The sequence below is a fragment of the Macaca mulatta genome, chromosome 8, assembly GCF_049350105.2.
Source record: "Macaca mulatta isolate MMU2019108-1 chromosome 8, T2T-MMU8v2.0, whole genome shotgun sequence".
Taxonomy (NCBI): domain Eukaryota; kingdom Metazoa; phylum Chordata; class Mammalia; order Primates; family Cercopithecidae; genus Macaca; species Macaca mulatta.
Window position 1 is genome coordinate 151,810,404 of NC_133413.1, and position 20,157 is coordinate 151,830,560.

Consider the following 20,157-nt stretch of genomic DNA (forward strand, 5'->3'; position numbering starts at 1 on the left):
CAGTAAAACTAGAAATTATTCACAGAACCACAGGTGTGTTTCCACATGGAAATTAGACATCTTCCTGGAAACAACTCGGGCTCTGGGAGCTTAGGACACCCCTGTTCTGTTGGCTTCTAAGTGTTCAGTGAAATGGGAGCAAGGCCAGCAGCTGGGACCAGGGACCTGTGTGTGTATGGGAGTGACTGTCTCACTACCAGGTGCACCCCAGGCTAGAAGGAGGGTGACAGTGAGGACAGGTAAGGGGGAGTAAGAGGGGCGCAGGGCAGTGCATGGAGGGTCCTGGGGGCAAGGCTTGCTGGGTCTGGAGGCGAGCTGTAAAGGTGGGAGTGCCTGAAGCTGGTGATGGTCACACCAAGGGATGGGCAGGGGAGTGGGTGGCTGTGGGGGATGGAAGACAAGGTCCTTGGGAGAGAGGAGATCCAGGCCTGGAGAAGTCAGGGTGAGGGGAAGACAGGGAAATCCCCCAGGAGTCAGGCATGGGGAGTGAGCTGGGGGTTGTCCCTGACTGGAGCGAGGGGCCATCCAGGACAGGTGCATAGTAGGTAAGTGGCAGGGGGTATGGACTGAGGACTTGGGAGGCAGAGCTGGGACTTTGGGAAGGAAGGGCAGTGAGCAGTGACAAGGACCCTGGCCCATCTCCAGGTACAGGGGTCTGAGGGCTGTGAGAAAAAAGCCAGCCCCACCTGAGAGGGCTTTGATGGCCTCGGGGACATAGCGGGGTGGTCTGTGGAGGGGCAGGAAGGAGAAGAGAGTGTCTGTTGATGAGGAAAGACAGAGGGGTTTGCTGCTGGGCGGCGAGGCTTCGCTGTGGGCTGGGGTCTTGCCAGGAGCACCCAGGGTCCTGCGGCCTCTCCATCAGGTGACAGTGTGGCCCGGCTGGGTCAGGGGTTTCATGTGGAGTCAGGACAGGAGACAGTGAGCAGTGCATCCCCTGTGCCCACCCAGGAGGTGTGCAATGATGAACAGATGTGGGCTCCCTCCAAGCACCCAGCCCTATAGGGATCCCTGTGGGCCAGGATGGGGGCAGACAGGAGGGCAGAGGTCACCACCTCTGCCTGGGGAGAGGACAGGGGGTGGGCAATGAGGGAAGAGGGGCAGGCACCTGTCCAAGGGGATGGAGATGTCCAGGAAGGTGGTCACCAGCTCGCGGGTGTGGCTCCGGGCCAGCAGGGTGATGGCGTGCAGGGTCTTTTCCTTGGCTTGGGGGATGCGGACAGAGCACAGGTGGAGGCAGATGGCCTGGGCCATGCCGGAAACCTGTGCAGAGAGGGAGAGGTCTGACAGGGAGGCCCAGCCCTGCCCTGGGGGCTTGAAGGCAGAGGGAGGTCTCTCCCTGATGAGCCCCTTCAGATATGGCCCTGTCCTGAGCCGGCCCACCCAGATGCTTGGTCTGCAGAGAAGTCCCAGTCTGGGGGGAACAGGTCCTGCCATGTGCTGCATGACATTTGGGGTCTTCATATGCTGTCCATGTTGCCCAGGCAGACATTGGAAGGTCCAGCGCCCCTGCCTCCCATCTCATTCCTAAACATGCCACTTTGCCCATGAGATGCCCTGTGCCTGGGGCACCCTGCCTTCCCCTTGGGGTCTCTCCTGATCATCCCTAATGCCCAGTGCTAGTCTCCCTATCTGAGCTCGCCCACTTGCAGGACTTGGCACTGGGCATCCTCTCTCTGGGGTGCACCCCTCACCTCCCTGTGGGGTCCTCCTCCCCCAGATCACATCCCCATACGCTGTCTGGGCAACATCTGGCTGTGTGTCCGTCTTCCCTGAGACCTCAAGCTCCTCAAGGGGCTGGTCTGTGCCGTTCCCTTCCTTTCCTACCATTCCCATATTACAGCACACAGCGACTGCTCAGACCCCGCAGTCACCACCCAGGACCCAGGGGACTTGCTTGGGCCATTCATTCATTTGCTCATTCAAAACCATCAGACTAGTTGCTTCCCAGGGTGGGATCTGTGACTCCCCCATCAGGCTCAAGGACCTGAGCCCTGGATGCTGACCGCTGGGCCCTCCCTCCACCCCCTGGCCCTTCCTGGCCCAGCCCCAGCGCCCTCACGATCTTCAGCTTGTCCCCGTGCTCCTGGACGGCTATGAGCAGCATCTCGGAGGCCGCCTGTACACGGAAGGGGCTGGTGGAGCCCAGGCTGTCGATGGTCGTCCAGATGAGGTCATTCAACTCTGCCAGTGTGAGCTGCTGCATGATCTCCTGTACAGCAGGGGTGGAGAGAGGCCATCACCTTGGGCCACCTGGGCCTGGGCACCTGCCTCCCCACTTCAGCTTTTACCCCTTCTCCTTTGTCCCAGGATCTCCCAAGTCTCTGAGCATATCTGGCCTCCTAAGCCCCACTCCTCCAGGTTCCAAGCACCTGCCAGCGATTTGCAGTCTAGACTTGCACACGTCCACATCTGTCAGAGCAAACCATGGCCCAGGCTCTTTTCCACACTCATACTCCATGCTTATCCCAGGACCGGGTGGCCAGGCTTCCCCTCTCCCCTCGTCTGCTGTCCTCTGCCCATAGGGCTTCCTCATCTGCCAGCCTCAGCCCCATGGGGTGCTCCCTGCCAGGCTCCAGTCCTCCTTATGAGCATTTATCAAAGAGAAAGTGAACTTCCGGGCTGTGAAGGAGCTTCAAGTTCACCTGGGCCAACCCTCAGGCCCAGAAGGGTGTGTGGGCTGCCCTCAGCCTTGGAGCAGGTCAGGGTGGGTGCAGCCGGGAACTGGCTCCCGTCCCAGGACAGGCAGCGCTGTCCCAGGACCCTGACACCCTCTCCATCTCCTCCCAGGAGTGGCTCTAAAGGTCCAGGAAGGTGAGTCTCACCTCCGCAAGTAGCCATGAGCTCAGGGGTGAGGACGGGGCTCTCAAGAAATGCAAGATGGTGGGTGTGACCCCTGCCTCATAGCCTCAGATTACAGCCTCCCGGAGGGGGGACCGGGCCTCAGTCACTGCTGCAAAGGTAGAATTTTCTGGAAAGACTTCAGGCATCGTGCCACTATCTATACACAGCTATTTATATTTCAATTTAAGTAAAATTAAAAATTCAGTCCTGCAGTAGCACTAGCCACATTTCAAGTGCTCCATGGCTCCCTGTGGCCAGTGGCTACCTTGGGTAGCACAGAGATAGAACACACCCATCCTCCCAGAGCGTTCTCTGCACAGTGGGACACACAGCATTGAACCAAAGGAAGTTAGAAGCTGAAGGAGGGATGGGAGAGCAGCCTGACAGAAAATTAGGGTGTCTGCAAGGATGTCAGGATGGCAAAACTCTTCTTTGCATGTTAGGATATTTGTTGGAATGCCTGCAATCTGTTAGGACACTTCTAAGTATATTAGAACATCAAGTTAAGTGTTAAATAATGGATGTTAGAATATTTATTAGAATCTTTTAATTCTAAAATTTTGATACAGTGTTTGTGAGAATGTTAGAGTATTAACACAATGATTAGAACGTTAAAATAATTTTAGTGGAAGATTTGTGGTAAGAACTTTTTACAAGAATATTGTTATTATACATCGGGCTAGAATATTTGTTAGATGATTAAAATCATTTGCTATAATGTTAAACTTTTGGTTAAAGCTAGCATTTAGAATGTTTGTGAAGAAATTCAACTTGGAATGGTGGTTAGATTCTCAGAATACTACAGTCTCAGGATTGGTAAAGACTTTGGAGCCATCTTCCTTCAATCAAGAGCAGCAATAAATGTGAGATAAAGGTGGCAGTGATGGTAGAAGTGGTGGTGGTGGTGATAATGATGGTGGTGCAGGGTCATAGTAATGCAGATGGTGATGGTGGTTGTAGTCATGGTGATGCGGTGGTGGTGGCAACGGTGGTTATGGTGATGATGATGGTGGTGATAATGGTGGTGGTGACTATGATCATGATGGTGGTGATGATGGTGGTGGTGATGATTACAGTGATCATGATGGTGGTGATGCTGTTGGTGGTGATGATGATTGTGGAGGTGGTGATGGTAGTAATGGTGATGATGGAGATGGTTGTGGTGATGCTGTTGGTGGTGATGATGATTGTGGAGGTGGTGATGGTAGTAATGGTGGTGGTGGAGATGGTTGTGGTGATGGTGATGGTGGTGATTATGATGCTGGTGGTGGTGGCTGTGGTGATGGTGGTGGTAGTGATGATGGTGATGGTGATGCTGGTGGTGGCTGTGAAGGTGATAATGGTGGTGATAATGGTGGTGGTGGTGACAGTGACAGTGACCATGATGGTGGTGATAATGCTGGTGGTGATGATGACAGTGGGGGTGGTGATAAAGATATTATGTATCCAAGACCAAATGAGGAGTTAGGGACAAACTTGGGACCAGAACCCAGGCCCAAAGTGTCTGTTCCTCAGCTGGAACCTTTTCAGCCCTGTGGTTCTATGATGGTTCTATGATTAGCAGACCCTCCTATCCTCTCTCTTCTCCTGCTCCTGTCTGTCTGGGGAGAGCCAGAGCTGGACACCCATGGTCTGTGTGCAGGGACCACATGGGGTGAAGCAGCTGTCCCTTCAGTGAAACTCTTCTTTCCCGGCCCTGCCTCTGCTGTCAGGGCAGGTTCTGTAGGGTAAACTGCAGCCAAGTGAGGTATTTCCCTTCTGGACACAGACAGTGAGTTGGCCCTAGGGCTTTAGGTTTTCCACACTAAACTTCTAACTGGCCTCAGCACACCAATGGCTTGCAACAGTTGCTGAGAGCACGGGTTCTGGAGTAGCTGGGGCTGGATCAGATTCCAGTGGGGTACTGACCAGCCTTGTGCCACCATTTCTTCATCATTTGGTTCAGTTCAGTTTATAAAACTTGAGGAAGGGATGTAGTAATGTCTGTGAAGCCCCTGGCATAGGTAATAAGTAGGCATCTAATGTGTGCTGGCCCCCCAAACCTTCCTGGCTCCACCTCAACAACGTGGGAGAGAGCAAGCGAGCACATTTACCCACCACTCCCCACTCCCCAGATATGTGGTGTGCTCTGGTCATGCCCCTGCCCTGCCCTCCACTCTAAGGGCTTTGACCTTGATGACTTGGGAGCTGCCAAGCTGGAAGATGCGGTTCTTCTCCGTCTCCTGGGGGCCCAGGGGAGTGGCCTTCTGGTCTCTGCTGCTCCAGAGTGGGGCTCCGTCTGAATGGGCCTGGGAGAGCTCCGTAGAGCCCTGTGATTCTGCCTGCAAAGCTTCTCCTGCTGGCCAGGGACAGGGTGGGGTGAAGGCAGGGTGAAGGTGGGCTTGGGGTCTAGTCTGGAACAGGGCAGGGTTAGGGTAGGGTCATTTGTAATCAGGGTCAGGCTTGTGCCCAGTTTGGGGACTGGGATCAGAGTGGTGGGGGTCAGGGTGAGGCCATTACAGGGTTATGGTTCAGATCAGGGTTGGGTTTGGGGGCAAATTTGGGGCAAGGTTGAGGTCAGGGGTGAGGGTGTGGGTCTGCCAGAGGTTGCAGTTGGGGTGGAAGTTGGTGCACCACAGAACTCACCTTTGTGGCACATCAAGAGCTGGTAGAGATGGCTCGCCCCTTCCAGGCTGCAGCGCTGGATGGCCCTGTCTGGGTCCTGGCACAGCATCCCCAGTATGCCCACCAGTTGCCCAATCCTTTTGAAGTTCTCCTTTGGCTGTGTTGAGAGTATGGGAATCACTGATGGCAGAACCTCCCTGCAGAGCCCTGCCACACACTCACACAGCATGGCCGACATCAGAGGTGACCCCTCCAATGGTGTGGCAGGGCCAGGACTGGGGGCTAGGCAAAACATTCAGTAATCAAGAGAAGTAATATTTTAATGCAATATTTAGAAAAATCAGAATAAATGCAAAAAACTCTGTGATGAGCAAAATCTCAAAACTGCAAGTAAAGTCAGGATCTGACCCTGCTTTTGCATGTCACCTCGGCTGTCCTACTCTCATCCTGGTCCTGGTTTAATAAAACTTTATTTACAAAAGCAGGTGGTCAGCCCATGGGCCATAGCTTGCCAAATTGAGTTTTAAAAACATCACATGAAAATATGAATCATCTTGATTACAGAGTTTTTTGTTTCTGAGGTAAAGTTTGTGCGCAAGGTGAGTACCTTGCTTGCCTTACCCTGGTCCAGTCCTGTGATGTTGAAATGAATTTTGAGTAAATTGAAGCCACTTTAATTGTCCTCCTCCTCCTAGGGGTGCAGCGTCTTTCCCTTGACAGAACAGTCCCCCTCCCTCCAGCATTTCTGCCCGCTGTCCTCATTAGACCAGGCAGCCACCAGGCATTAGAGCAAGGAACGAATTTCCCCATCCCCCTGAGTCTGCTTAGGGAGTTAACATGGGTTTGGGCTCATACTCGCGGAAGTGCACTCTCTGACCATGTGCTGATGCAACCCAAGGGCAGATGAGCCATGTCATGATGGGGGCTGCACTGGCGGAGGGGTGGTGGGGTGGCCACTCCACACAGCAAGGAACCCCTAATCAGGTGCAGGGTCGTACAATTTACCAGCCTTCTCACACCTGCATCCCATCAGAGCCCCACCATATCCCTCTAGGGAGGGGTCATTTCCATTCACTTTACAGGTGAGAAGCTGGGGCTCGTGGAGGAGAAACACCTGTACAAGGCCTTAGGTGCATAGACAAGTGCCTAGCTCCAGGGTCAGGGGTCAGGGGTCAGGGTGACCTGCCTTCAGATCCCAGCTGTGAGGCCTCGGGCAGGTCCTGCCCCTCCCTGCCTGTTCCCTCACTTGCAAGGAGGGAGATGGCCTGGGCCGCCTGTCACTACGGAGCCCGGCCGTGCTGTGGGGTACTCAGGGATCCATTCTGTCCTGGAGGCAGGAGTACAGGGGGCCTTGAACCCTACGAACCTTGGCAGGATCTGGGAGGAGGGCGGCTCTGGCTGGGCCCCTGCCATCCAGGGCAGGAGGCCCAGCCGTAAAAGCCGGCTCGGAGCATGGGACTGGTGAACCGCATACTCACGTCCAAGTTGCCTTTGTGATTCAGGAATTTGAGGAGGATCATGCAGCTGTGCACAGCCCGCTGCCGCTCATGCGCCTTCTCCGACGCTAGCCAGATGTACAGGTGCTGCGGGGTGGGCAGGGTCAGGGAGAGGGTGCTGCGGGGCCCTCGGCCCAGGCCCCGGCCACCACCCGCCCAGACCCCGCCCACTCGGCCAGGCCCCCGCCCACCACTGGACCAGACCCCCCGCCCACTCGGTGCAGGCCCCGCCCACCCCGGCTCTGCCCCCTCCCTAAGGCACCATCCCTCCTTGGCCAGGTTCTGCCTGCTGCGCTTACAAAGGCATCTGGAGACAGGTACGTTAAATAGTTTTTAAGCCAAATCTGAGCTCTTTATTAAGGTGATATATGATTAGATGTATAATTCGTGACTCTGAAGTAGGATGAGGGTACATGGTATTTGGAGATTTCGTGACCCAGTGGTGTCCCAGAAACACATCTGTGACTTCCCCAAGACGCGCTGGGCTCCTCTGCACTGCTTACCTTTGCCCTGCGTGCCCTCTGACTGCTGGGCCCCTCCCTTCCCTTCTCTGCCCATAGCTGTCTTAGTCCTCAGCCAGGGCTGCCAGAAGTCCCGTTGGACTTGACCTCTGAGGCAGAGCCAGCCTCCCCTCCCTGGGCCTCCGCCTGCCCCAGGACTGTCATTGCCTGCTCTGGTCTCCCTCCTGACAAGGTGAGGGAGGGCAGGTGGGAGTGGGGGCAGCGGGTTTGGGAGACCCTTCAGGGGACACTGCAGGGGAAGTTCTCTAGGAGGGAGGGCAGAACCCTCATCAGCCCTCTTTCTTTCTTTCTTTCTTTTTTTTTTTGAGGCAGACTTTCTCTCTTTTGCCCAGGCTGGAGTGAAGTGGTGAAATCTTGGCTCACTGCAACCTCCGTTCCCCAGGTTCAAGCAATTCTACTGCCTCAGCCTCCCGAGTAGCTGGGATTATGGGCCCCCACCACCATCCCCGGCTAATTTTTTTTTTTTTTTTTTTTTTTTGTATTTTTAGTAGAGTCGGGGTTTCGCCATGTTGCCCAGGCTGGTCTCGAATTCCTGACCTCAAGTGGTCCACCCGCCTTGGCCTCCCAAAGTGCTGGGATTACAGGTGTGAGCCACCGCGCCTGGCCCATCAGCCCTCTTTCTACCAGGCCACCTGCTGTCTCTCCCTCCCCAGTGCCCCAAATCACTGTGATGCCTAAGTGGGGGTGGCCTTCACCCCTCCTGGTTCCTGTACCACTCAAAGCCCCCAGGTCCCGCCCTGCCTCCTCTGGGATGCCCTCCTTTGGGGTCTGGCCATAGGCTGAGGACCCCTCGGCCCCAGCCGACTGGCCTCCCCGCAGCCTCACCGACAGCAGGAAATGCAGCTCGTCGGTGGTGGGGTTCTGCATGATGAGGCTTTGCAGCATGAGGTCCAGTGCCTCCATGGTCCTGCTGTACAGGTTCTGTGTAGAGATGAGGGTGGTCAGGCAGTGCCACGACCAGGTGGACACAGGGCCTGAGGAGCGCCCACTTCCTGCACGTGCTGGGCTGCTCACCACTGGGGCTCGCCACCATGCCTGCGAGGGGGCTGCCACGACCCCCATTTGGCAGCTGTGGGGACTAGGTGGGGAGGCCTTTGGTGATCACCCAAGGGCACAGGTGTCTTAGTGGCCCAGGCAAGTTCATTCCTAGCAGGGCTAGCTTCACAGGAGGGTACCCTTAGTGGTCCCAGGGTCCCAGGCTGAAAAGGGCCCTGTGCTGGGTGAATGCGCTGGAGGTTCTTAGGTGTGAAGCTGGGGCTGGCATCTTCATTTTGCCCAGGCCTTGCCAATGACACAGTGGGCTGAGTCCCGGGTCTTACATGCCGTGTTTCCAATCTTTACTGCTTTGCTTGCTAGGCATGTTCAGGAAGCGCGAGGACCAGAGAAATGCCCCCAGCTACCCTCCCCTCCAGGGCCCGCCAGGAGCAGAGCCCTGGGGCTCTGGTCACTCACTTACTAGGTACCCTGGGGAGACTTGGTTTGCCTCTCTGAGCTTACTTTCCTCACCTGAGAATGGCATGAAGCCAGCCCCACCTGCCAGAGTGGAGGTAGGCAGGGGATTGGAGTCAACAGGAACCTCAGTTCAGTACTTCCAGCTCCCAGTGCTAGACCCCCAGACACCACGTGGCACTCCCTGGATGAGCCAGCCTCAGTGTCACTGTGTCATCATGTAACAGGGTCACTGAACTGTGGTGGGATTGGGGTGTGGCCAGTTGGGGGCTGTGTTGCTCTGGGCCCAGGACACCCTCGTTCTCTCACACCCCACCCTAGTGTGTGTCTGTCTAGTTCCAGCCTGGACTCAGCCTCGGGGGGCAGGTCGGGGTTCAAACCCTGCCTTTCCCACCAGACAGCCTCATTTCTCTGAGCATTTCTTTACTCTGGGGCCGCTGCTGGGAAGGTGATATAACTGGTCTAGGGCCTGGCACCTAGCAGGGGCTCAGTTAACACTGGCTTTGGCTACAGGCCGAGGACTGCAGACACTCAAGAAGTCAGGTGCGGTGACTGTGCCCAGGAGCCACACGTGTACCCGCTGGTGGCCATGAGCAATGGCAGGCATCTCTTTGTAGGGGCGGCTTTTACTGAACAGAACCCAGGAAGGGGTTGGCACTGGCCAAATGCTGAGAGCAATCCTGGAGTTCCTTCCTCCAGCCTCCTGGGGTGGCAGGGTGGGCTGGGCACGGCACCACCTCCGAGTAGCTGTGTGGTGAGACTACGCCCACCCTGCAGGGAAGGTGACTCATTCCAGGTGTTGCAGGGACCACTACAAGGTCGGGGAACTCCTCCCTTCCTCTCCACTTCCCTTGGGCTGCTGGGGAGCTTGGCGAAAACTCAGACCTGACCCTGCCACATAGCATGGTGGCCAAGGCCTGCAGGGCTGGGCAACACGGGCTTGCCAGTTTCTTTCCGCTGGCTCTCAGGGCCGGCAGGGAGGGAGGGAGGCCACATGTGCCACTCTTTACAGGGTGCTCCTCCGCGCCACTGGTCACCCGGTGTCTCAGTTTAGTTGCCAAGTGTTAAGTACCATCGCCCTGTTAGTATCACCCCCATTTTACAGGTGGGCAAACACACCGCGGCATATAGCACGCAGCAAACCTGCAGGAGCTCAGAGCAGTGAAGAACTGCCCCGGGTCCCCAGCCCTGGTGCATCCAGCCTGCCCACTCCCGAGCCATGGGCCACACCTGGATGTTGGGAGGCTCCAGAAAGAGGCAGGTGTGCTTCTCCAGGGCATCCAGCAGCGGCAGGGCAAACACGCTGCGGAAGCAGGTGGACAGGAGCTGAGATTTCCTTTCCAAATCTATAGGAGGCCTCAGCTTGCTGTTGGGAAGACAGAGGGCCATTAGCATGGAGCTGGGACCTGGGGAGGTTGCTGAGTGGCATCTGCCTTCATCCCTGCAGACTCCTGGCCTTTTGTGTTCATAGAGACTCTTGTGCACACATTTGCCTCCCTGGCCCACCTGCCTCTGCAGGGCCTTAAGCTGGGGCATCCTGGCCAGGTGATGTCCTGGTCCATCTCTCTTCTCAGTCCCTGACTTTAAATGCCATCCTGATGCTGTCTAAGGAGCATCTCCATCTTGACGCATTCCCCCAGGGTAGCTGCACCCACAGCCTGCCCCATCACAGTGGAATGCAGTGCCATCCTCCTTGTTGCTTGGACCAAACTTCAGCACATTCTCCATTCTTTTCCCTCCCTTGAAAGCTGCATGCAGCCCTCCAGCAGCTCCTGACAGCTCTACCATCACAATTTGACATTTAAAGACTTCTTACTTTTAATCAGGCCACTGTTACTTTTCTCCTGGATTGTTCTAGGGGGTCCTGACTGGTCCCCCATTTTCTCTGGGGAGCTCCATCTACTCCCCACACTGGATCCAGACATTCCTTCTCAAATGTGACTCCCCCAAGGCCCCACCTCGCTCAGGCAAGAGCCAGTGCCCTGCAGTAGCCTGGATGACCTTCCCCGTGGCTCCCGGGGCCCTCATGCATTCCAGCCCTGCCACCCTGGCCCACTGGGGGTCCTCCAGCAACCCTGCTGTACACCAGCCTCAAGGCCTTTGCACCCACTTTCCCTTCAGCCAGGCACTGCAGCGCTACTCTCACCCTTTCAGGTCTTTGCCCAAAAGTCCCCTTTTAGGGTGTCTATCCCAGCCTCAGGCTATATTCTGGAGCCTAGAAGAGCATGGGGCTGGTGCTGGGCGCCCAGTCCACCAATATTCGGTTAATCAATTCTCCTTGCAGAGTTTCCTGTAGCCCTCAACCCGTGAGGATCTTACCTCCCCTCCAGCTCGCTCCCCCAGCTCCATCTGCTTTCAGTCAGCAGTGTCAGTGTCGCTGAGGTGTGTGGTTTATTCATGGTCTGTCCCCACCCCCCAAGTGTCAGTTCTTAGAGAACAGGGATGTTCCCTGCTGACCCACAGCTGGGTCCTCAGACCCCAGAATGGTGCCTGGCACACAGAATGATGCTCCATTTCTGACCTCTCCACCTCGCTGCCTGCCAGCTCCAAACGCGAGTGGAGAGGCTGCTGCATGGCACTGAGGAAGCCCTGTGTGAGGCGGGGGGCCTACCAGAGGCTGGACGCGATGTGCATGGTCTGCTGGCGACTCCGCGTGTACAGAGTGTCCTGGGGCTCCTTCTCCATCAAAACCTGCAAGTCGCAGGTGGCACCAAGCCACTCAGGCCTGGTCTGTCTCACTTCCAAGTGAAACCACCTAGAAACCCACCCCACCCCTTCTGCAAGGGGTAAACTGAGAGAGGCTGCCCGCCTCGCCCAGGGCCTGGAACGCACCATCAGACACTCGAGGAGCTCGGAGGTCTGGGAGAACTCGTAGCTGTGGGCGCCCTCATTCCGGCTCACCGCACCCATCAGCATCAGGGTGGCCGTGAGGAAGCTCTGCTTCAGGGTCTCATCCTGGAATGGGGGACAGGGTCAGGGCCCGGGACGTGGGAGCGTGCAGTGGGAGCAGGAGCGTGAGGCTGTGATCCGAGGGGCCACAGAGACCACCCACTGGGGCCGCATCTGGGGGGCTTCGTAAGGGGTGGGGCTGCATGGTTTTTTTTAAAAACTGTAAATTGACAATGTTTAAACACTGGGAGAGTGCCTGTAAGTCTCTTGAGATGTGGCAACCCCATGCCCCAGGGCCACAGCAGCGGCGACCCGGGGCAGCGATGTGGCTACTTTGGGGTGGGGGCAGCCCTGGCGGGGCCTCTCACAGTGACCTGGGTTGGAGGCCCCTGGTGTGGGGTGTGGAGTCAGGGGCTTGTCATCAAGGCATGATGGACGTCAGCCTGGCCTCTCCACACCCATGTCCCTCACCCCCAAAGTGAAAACCCAGGGTTTGCTTTAAGAGCAGAAGTGAGGGTAGAGGCACCATGAAGCCCAGAGAAGTTTCGGTGGGACGGACAGACGAAACCGTGGGGCCACCAGGAAGCTTGGCCTGGTTCCTCATGATTCCAGGGTGGGGTGGCGGTGGGCTCCAAGGCCCTGGGAGGTCCTGGAATTCTCCGCTCTCAGAGGCCGGCAGGGCGGCTGGGCTGGGATCCAGGACTCGGTCTTGGTGGGGACGGGTAGGTGTTGGGATCTTGCCGGGGCATCCAGGGGCGTACCCATGAGCTGTAGTGGAAGTAGAAGACCATCCTGGACACGATGTTGTCCACCCACGGGAGGATGTGGGCCCGGGCTTTGGCCGCCATCTGGCCGTATGCCAGGAGGATGGTGCTGCTGGCCCATTTCCAGCGCAGGTCCTCCGAGTTCTGGCCGAGGGATGGCAGGTAGGTGAGGAGTGTCAGCACCCCGCCCTACCCTCCTCCGGAGAGCTGTGGAGGTGGTTGCCCAGCTCTAGCAGGGTCCTGAGGGCAGGCGTCTGTCCTGAGGGGCGGTGGGCCTCCATGGCCCTCAGTTGGAAAACAGGGGGACTGGGACTGGCTCTTTGGGGGATGGCTCGGGCCTTGTTAGGGCCACGGTTTGGGCGGGGTGTTAGGGTGGGGTGCGCGGGGCGCTCGGCTCTGCTGGAGCTGGCTGGAGTCCAGGCCCCTTGCCTTCCCCTCCTTGTGGTGGACCCCCACGCCCACCTCCTCCCCTCCTGCTGAACGGGGCAGTGTCCTGGGAGTCCCCAGAGGCTGGCCTTCATGGAGGGTGGGGGTCCTGCCGTCCCAGCCCCTTGCTGATCTCTGGGGACCCCTGAGCCAGTACCTTTGGGGAGGAGCTGTGGAGGCTCCATCTGATGGGCCTGCTCCGGCCAAACTGGTCCAGGACAGCCCAGACGTCATCCAGGTGGCGGGTGGCCGCCAGCCCCAAGGTCAGAGCCATGCCCTGTAAGTCGGGGTCAGGGTCACTCATCAGGGGACCCCAAAGTCCAGGAACAGACCCGGCTCCTCCCCTAGCAGGAGTGAAAACTGAGGGGGAATGGGACCCCCAGAGGGGGTTGGGGCTCATCCAGGGCCCCAGGGCAGCCAGCACCCACCCCACTCTGTCAGGACCTGTGACCGAGCCCATGCCAGGGGACACACGGCTTATGGGGTCTGGTAGGGGGAGTGAGGGGCGCGGGGGGCAGAGGTGGATCCCTGGAGGCCCATTATCCCTCACTGCCGGCTATGAGCAGGCTGTGCCGGAGTGGGAATGAGGAGATGTGTTTACGATGGAGGAGGAGGGCTACGCTGCGGCTGAGATCACGACTGTAACTGGGGTCAGGGTTAGCCTGTGATCAGCATCAAGGCTCAGCCATAGACCAAGGTCAGAACTTAGTTTGTGACCAGGGTCAGGGGTTGAAGTGAGAACAGGGAGAAGGCTCAAGCTGTGATCAGGATTAGGGCGTAGTGTGAGACCAGCCATCAGGCTCAGCCTGTGGTCAGGGTCAGGCGGTGGTGGGGGCAGGGTGGGGCCTGGGCCCTTACCTCCCTCTGCTTGGGCCACTGGTGGGATGTTTCCAGGAGGGCTTGCAGGTGTCTCCTGACTGTGGCACTGTTTTTTTCAGCTTGAAGGATTAGCCCGTAGTAGGTGAACAGGAAGGCCTGCGGGAAGGGCAGCATCTTATCCGGTGCTTGATCCCCCGATGGCCTGCCACCTCCTCTGAGCAGCTGCCCTTGACCACACTTGCTTGGCCTCCCCGGACCCCTGCAGCCACTGCGACACCAGCTGTGGACTGTCCAAGCCTCTGCCTGTGGCTGCAGCAGGTGCAGCTCAAGTCCTGCTGTCCAGGCCCCACCCCTGCCTCAAGTCCACCAACTTCTTGCTAGGGCCCTGGGTGTCCTATGGATAGAGCCCCTGGGGCTGTGTAGGGGGCAGGCAGGGGCTGCTCCTGGAGGCAGGGTAGGGCTCACCTTCTCAGGGGACTGCTCCTGTTGGGTCCGGCTGGGCGTGGTGAGTGTCCACAGCAGCTCCTTGGACCACACATCCATGCTCAGGAACGGGACTGACTTGATGGCCATCTGTCAGCAGAGGGGCATGGGGGCTGGAGCCGTCTCTCTCTCTACCTGAGAGCAGGGCCCGGGATTCTAGCTGCCCCTGCCCACCCTGGCCACCCTGAACCCTGAATCCATCACCCCCTTGTCCCTCCCCTCTTTTGAGTCCCCAGCGCCAGCTCTCTTCTTTGTTCTACAACTCTGAGGGACAGGGAACTCATTCCTGAAGATGCTTTCTGCAGAGGGGTTCAAGGTGAGGCTGGAAAACCAGGAGGCTGGAGAGTGGAGTCCTGACTGTGTCCCGGGCACCACCCAGGAGTCTCTGACAGAGCAGATGATTAGTGAGAGCCAGTGGAAGGTGGCCCCTCTGCGGTGGGTGCTGGGAGGGCAGGGCCTCGTCTGGTAATTCACAGCTGCACCAGCACCCTGTGTGGTACCCGGCACACAGCAGATAGGCCATTAATTTTATAAATCAATGAAGGAGAAATCAGATCAATGAATGAACTGTCCCTTCAAAATACAAGGTCCTGAAAGTTCCGTTCCTACCATCACGTGATTTTATAATGATGACTACAATATTTCTCAATTTCAAGTGTTCCCAGATTCTGTGATTCAACATTTCCAAGATTTTTGATCCAAAGATTCTTTGGGGTTGGATGATAACCTCCAAAATTATGATCCCAAACCCAAAAACCTTAAAAGCCATAAATTTGATAAATGTGAAGGTAAACATTTTAAAAAGCTAGTTCAGCAACATTACTATAAATTAAGTTGGAAGATGAGGCAAAATTTTGTTTTGATCTTTGTTGCCGCCTATTGCCAAGGGTTAACATCAGGGATCAACGACCTGCACTTTATAAATCGATAAGAAGATGACAAACAAGACATTGTAAAATGATGAAGGGATACATAAATGATGAAGACACTGTAATCTCAACCTCCTTAAGACTTCAGGAATGAAAACTAATGTAACGTTTTGACTAAGATTGGCAAACAGTCAAACACTGACTATCAGCAAGGAAGTGTCCTTTGGTGGGAGGGTGGTTGGATCTGCATTTTTGGAAGGTTTTTTCAATCTCAATTAAAAGGCAATGTCAATATCAAAGTTTAAAATATGGACAATTTCCCTAAGCAACCCCATTTCTAGAAGTTTATCCTGAAGGAATACTAAGTATGTGATGCTGTGAGCACGAGGGGACATCTGGTGGGGCAGAAGACGTAGGCAGGACCGTTTGCATCCTCCTTGGGGTTGATCCCTTGGTTCCTGGAATGGAAATGCTCCCCCACTTATGGCAGAAGCTGGATGAGCTTGTCTGCCCGGGGTAGACCTCCTCCTGGCCATCTGTAAAGCACTAGGGTGCAGTAGGACCTGCGGGGCTCTCTCACCCTCAAGACAGGTGTCGGCAGAATCTCTATGAAACCTCAGCCCCCTGGGAAGTCCTGAGGTCGTCCCCCAGAAGGTCCCCTCCCCCAGACCTTTACTGTCTTTGTTCACTGTTGCATGTAACAACGCCACAGTTCCTTGTCTAAAATTCAAATTCCCAAGCTCAGAAAATTAAACATTTTTCCCCCTTAGCTTTGCAGCAACCTCATTGGATAGCAGACACTGAGCCACACTGACGTGATGCAATTTGTGGGACCTGGTGTGACTATTTGCTTCTGTAGCAGGGATCCTAATCTATTTCATTCTGCATCTGCCCAGACCCTGTTAAGGATGTTCTTGGAATATGCAGCGTGTATATCATATTACTTTTTTAAAAATCTAAAATATTCTGAATTTTGAAGCCCATCTCTTCCCCAAATTTTTAATTTTTAAAGTTTCAAGTATTTAAAAAATTGAGGTATTTTAACTCACAATGAAGTGCACAGATCTTTCCTGTAGAGTTCATGAATCCAGCCCACGTAATTCACATCCTTTCAGGATATAGAGCATTTGCCACCACCCCAAAAAGCTCTGTCATGCCCCTTCCTGGTTAAGCTCTATCACTACAAAACTGTTCTGATTTCCCTGCGGATTAGTTTGGACTTTTCTAGAATTGCATGTAATTGGAAGCATGCAGTCTGTGATCTTCTGTGTCTGGAACTTTTTCACTCAGCATGTTTTTGAGATTCATCCATGTCATTGCATGTACCGCAAGTTCATTCCTCTTTTTCTATTTTAACTTTTATTATTTCATTTTCTTTGTTTGGTTCAGGTTTAACTTGATCCTTCTCTAGTTTCCTGAGATGGACACTGAGATGATTGACTTTAGATCTTTTGGGAGAGTGTGCAGAATTCTGCCTGTCTGGGTTGCTTCCAGCTTGAGGCTAGAATGAGTAAGGCTGCTATGGCCATTTTTGTAGAAGTAATTCTGCGTATGGATGTTTTCACATCCCTTGAGTAAAATACCGAAAAGTGGGATTGCTGAGTCATCTGTTAACTTCAAAAGAAAATGTCAGTTTTTCCAAAGAGGTTGCGCCATTTTCCCATCCCGTCCTCAATGTTCCGCTTGCTCCACGTCCTTGCCAGTGCCTGTTGTGGTCCTTTCAGATGTGGTCACCTGCATCCCCTCGGCGCAGATGCGGAGGCGGCGCCTTGTGGTTTTAACTGAGTCTTCCCTGAGGACTAACGTTGCTGATCGTTTTTTCACTTCCTTATTGGTCATTGAGATGTCTTCCTTCCTGAAGTGTGTTGTGGCCTTTTCGCTCATTTAAACAATTGACCTCTTTGTCTTACTGAGTTATAGAAGTTCTTTCTTTCTTCTGGATACAGTCTCTTTTCCGATACACAGATTGTGAATAGTTTCTCCATGTCTGTGGCTTGCCTTTTCATTTTATTAGTGATATCAGTTGATGAAACATTTTAATTTTGATGAAATCTAACATCATTTTTTTTTCTCTTTATGATGATTACTTTCTGAGCCCTAAGAAACATCTAGCTACCCTAAGGCTGGCAAGATTTTCTCCCGTTTTCTTTTAGATACTTTTGAGTTTTACCTTTTACATTTTAGGCCTTGGCTCCATCTCTAATTAATATTTGTGAATGGTTTGAACTAGGCACTAAAGTTCACTTTTTTGCTTACATATATGAAATTGCTTCAGAACTATTTTTTCAAGACTTTCCCCTTTGAACTGCTTTGACACTTTTTTTTTTTTTTTTTAAAAAACCTGTTTACATATGGTTTGATATTGGATTTTCTATTCTGTTCAATTGATTTATTTGTTTAATCTATGCCGATGCCTCATTTCTTGTTTGCTGTAGCCCTGTAGTAAGTCTTGAAATCAAGTAGCAGATTTCTTGCAATTTTATTATTTTTCATAATTGTTTTGGCTATTCTAGGTTCTTTAAAATTTCTTTATAAAAATGTATTCTATAGCTTATATTTAATACTACAACACAATTTTCTGAGACTGATTGGCATTGCATTCAATCTACAAATCAATTTTGGGAGAATTGACATCTTACTATTATTGAATAATTTTGTCCACAAACACCATATGTCTCCATTTCTTAAGGGTTGTTTTAATTTCTTTTTGCAATGCTTTGTAACAATATTGCATAGATTTTGTTGCATTTATCTTTGAGTCTTTTATATCTTTAATGCTGCTGAAAATGTAATTTTTTAGAAAAATTTTATTTTCTAATTGTTTGTCACCAATATATAGAAGTTCAATTGATTTTTGTATATTGATCTTGTATCCTGAGATCTTGCTAAATCCAAGTATTAGTAATTATTAGTTCTAGTATTTTAAACATGATTCTGTAAGGTTTTCTAGGTATAAAGTCACATTGTCTACAAAAGAGATAGTTTTACTTTTTCAATTGCAATCTCTATGTCTTTTTTCCCTTCTCCATTTTCTTACCTTATTGCATTGGCTAGCAACTTCAGTGTAATGTCGAGTGGAAGTGGAGAGAAAGGATACCTTTGCTTTATTCCTGATCTTAGTGGAAAAGTGTTCGGTCTTTGATCATTAAGTGTGTTAACTGTAGCTTTAGATGTCCATTGTCACATTGAGGTAGTTTCCCTCTACTCCTAGTTTGTTGAGAGCTTTTATCATGAACAGATATTGAATTCTGTCAGATGCTTTTTCCACATCATGTTTTATAAATATGATTGAACTTTTTCTACTTTATTCTGTTACTGTGTTGAATTGCACTTGTTGCTTTTCAAATGTTAAATTGGCCTTGTGCCCCTGGGATAAACCCTCCTGATCATGGTGTATTATCCTTTTATTCAATTTGTTAATATTTTGTTAAGATTTTTGAGTCTATTTTCAGGCAGGCATGGTGGCTCTCGCCTGTAATCCCAGCACTTTGGGAGGCTGAGGCGGGCAGATCATGAGGTCAAGAGATTGAGATCATCCTGGCCAACATAGTGAAACCCCATTTCTACTAAAAAAAAAAATACAAAAATTAGCTGGGCGTGGTGGTGTGTGCCTGTAGTCCTAGCTACTTGGGAGGGTGAAGCAGGGGAATTGCTTGAACCCAGGAGGCGGAGGTTGCAGTGAGCTGAGATTGTGCCACTGCAGCCTGGCACGTGCCTCCAGCAATACAGCGAGACTGTCTCAAAAAAAAAAAAAAGATTTTTGAGTCTATTTTCATACAATATATTGGTCTTTAGTTTTCTTTCTTTTTTTGTAATGTATTTGGGTTGTGTAGCCCTCATAAAATAATTTAGGAAGTTATTCTTCCTCCTCTATTTTCTTGAAAATATTGTGTAGAATTAGTACTATTTCTTTTCTAACTTTTTGATAGAATTCACAGATAGAAGTGTCTGGGCTTGAAGTTTTCTTAGTGAGAATGTTTTAAATTATGATTTCAATTTCTTTAATAGATATAGGACTATTCATTTTTGGTTTCTTCTCATTTCAACTTGGTAACGTGTTTTTTAGAGAATTTGTCTATTCAATCTAAATTATCTAATTTATTGAATATTTCATTATAATTTTTAAAGTCTGAAGGATTTGTCGTGTTGTTCCTTATTCCTTTCTGAACTTGGTATTTTGTGTTTTCTCTCTTTTTGATCAGTCTAGTGAGGGGTTTATCAATTTATTTATTTATGTATCATTTTTTAAATAGAGATTGGTCTTGCTCTGTTGCCCAGGCTGGAGTGCAGTGGTTTGATCCTAGCTCACTGCAGCCTTGAACTCCTGGGCTCAAGCGACCCTTCTGCCTTTAGCCTCATGAGTAGCTGGACTACAGGTGTAAGCTACTATGCCTGGATAATTTTTAGAAGTTTTTTTTTTTTTTTTTTTTTAATCTCATATTCAACCTCAATATAAGTTTTTTAGAGACAGGGTCTTACTACGTTGTTCAGGTTGGTCTTGAGCTCCTGGCCTCGAGCAGTCCATCTGCCTCCAGAGTAGCTGGCTTTACAGGCGTAAGCCATGGCATCTGTCTCAATGTATTGATCTTTTTGTTCCAGCCATTCTCTGCTGTTTGTCTCTTTTTGTTTCTTTGATTTCTGCTCTAGCTTTTGTTATTCCTTCCTTCTACTTACTCTGAGTTTATTATCTGCTCATTTTTTGGCTAGCTTCTCAAAATGGAGGCTTAGATAATTGATTTTATACCTTTCTTCTTTTCTAATATAGGCATTAAAATATAAATTTCTTTCTAGGTATTGCTTTTTACTGCATCCCACTGATTTTCATCTGATTTTCATATGTTGTGTTTCATTATCATTCGGTTCAAAATAGTTTCTAACTTTCTTTATGATTTCTTCTTTGACTGATGGGTTATTTAGAAATGTGTTGTTTAATTTCCAAGGATTTGAAGTTTCTCCAGATATATTTCATATTGAACTCTAATTTGTATTTTGGTCA

At 52.0% G+C, this 20,157-nt stretch overlaps 1 protein-coding gene across 1 annotated transcript in view; it reads right to left on the minus strand.

Annotated features, from left to right (window-relative positions):
- MROH5 (maestro heat like repeat family member 5) overlaps window positions 1-20,157 on the minus strand; it is a 71,861-nt gene that overhangs the window by 31,853 nt on the left and 19,851 nt on the right. The window contains exons 7-19 of the mRNA XM_077942885.1: window positions 14,275-14,382; window positions 13,849-13,965; window positions 13,148-13,267; window positions 12,562-12,708; window positions 11,744-11,866; window positions 11,523-11,602; window positions 10,055-10,277; window positions 8,288-8,383; window positions 6,924-7,028; window positions 5,467-5,602; window positions 5,013-5,179; window positions 2,060-2,209; window positions 1,106-1,260 (exon numbers count right to left, since the gene is read on the minus strand). Of these exons, the coding sequence (XP_077799011.1) occupies window positions 1,106-1,260; window positions 2,060-2,209; window positions 5,013-5,179; window positions 5,467-5,602; window positions 6,924-7,028; window positions 8,288-8,383; window positions 10,055-10,277; window positions 11,523-11,602; window positions 11,744-11,866; window positions 12,562-12,708; window positions 13,148-13,267; window positions 13,849-13,965; window positions 14,275-14,382 (1,727 nt within the window). The remainder of the gene's footprint in view (window positions 1-1,105; window positions 1,261-2,059; window positions 2,210-5,012; window positions 5,180-5,466; window positions 5,603-6,923; window positions 7,029-8,287; window positions 8,384-10,054; window positions 10,278-11,522; window positions 11,603-11,743; window positions 11,867-12,561; window positions 12,709-13,147; window positions 13,268-13,848; window positions 13,966-14,274; window positions 14,383-20,157) is intronic.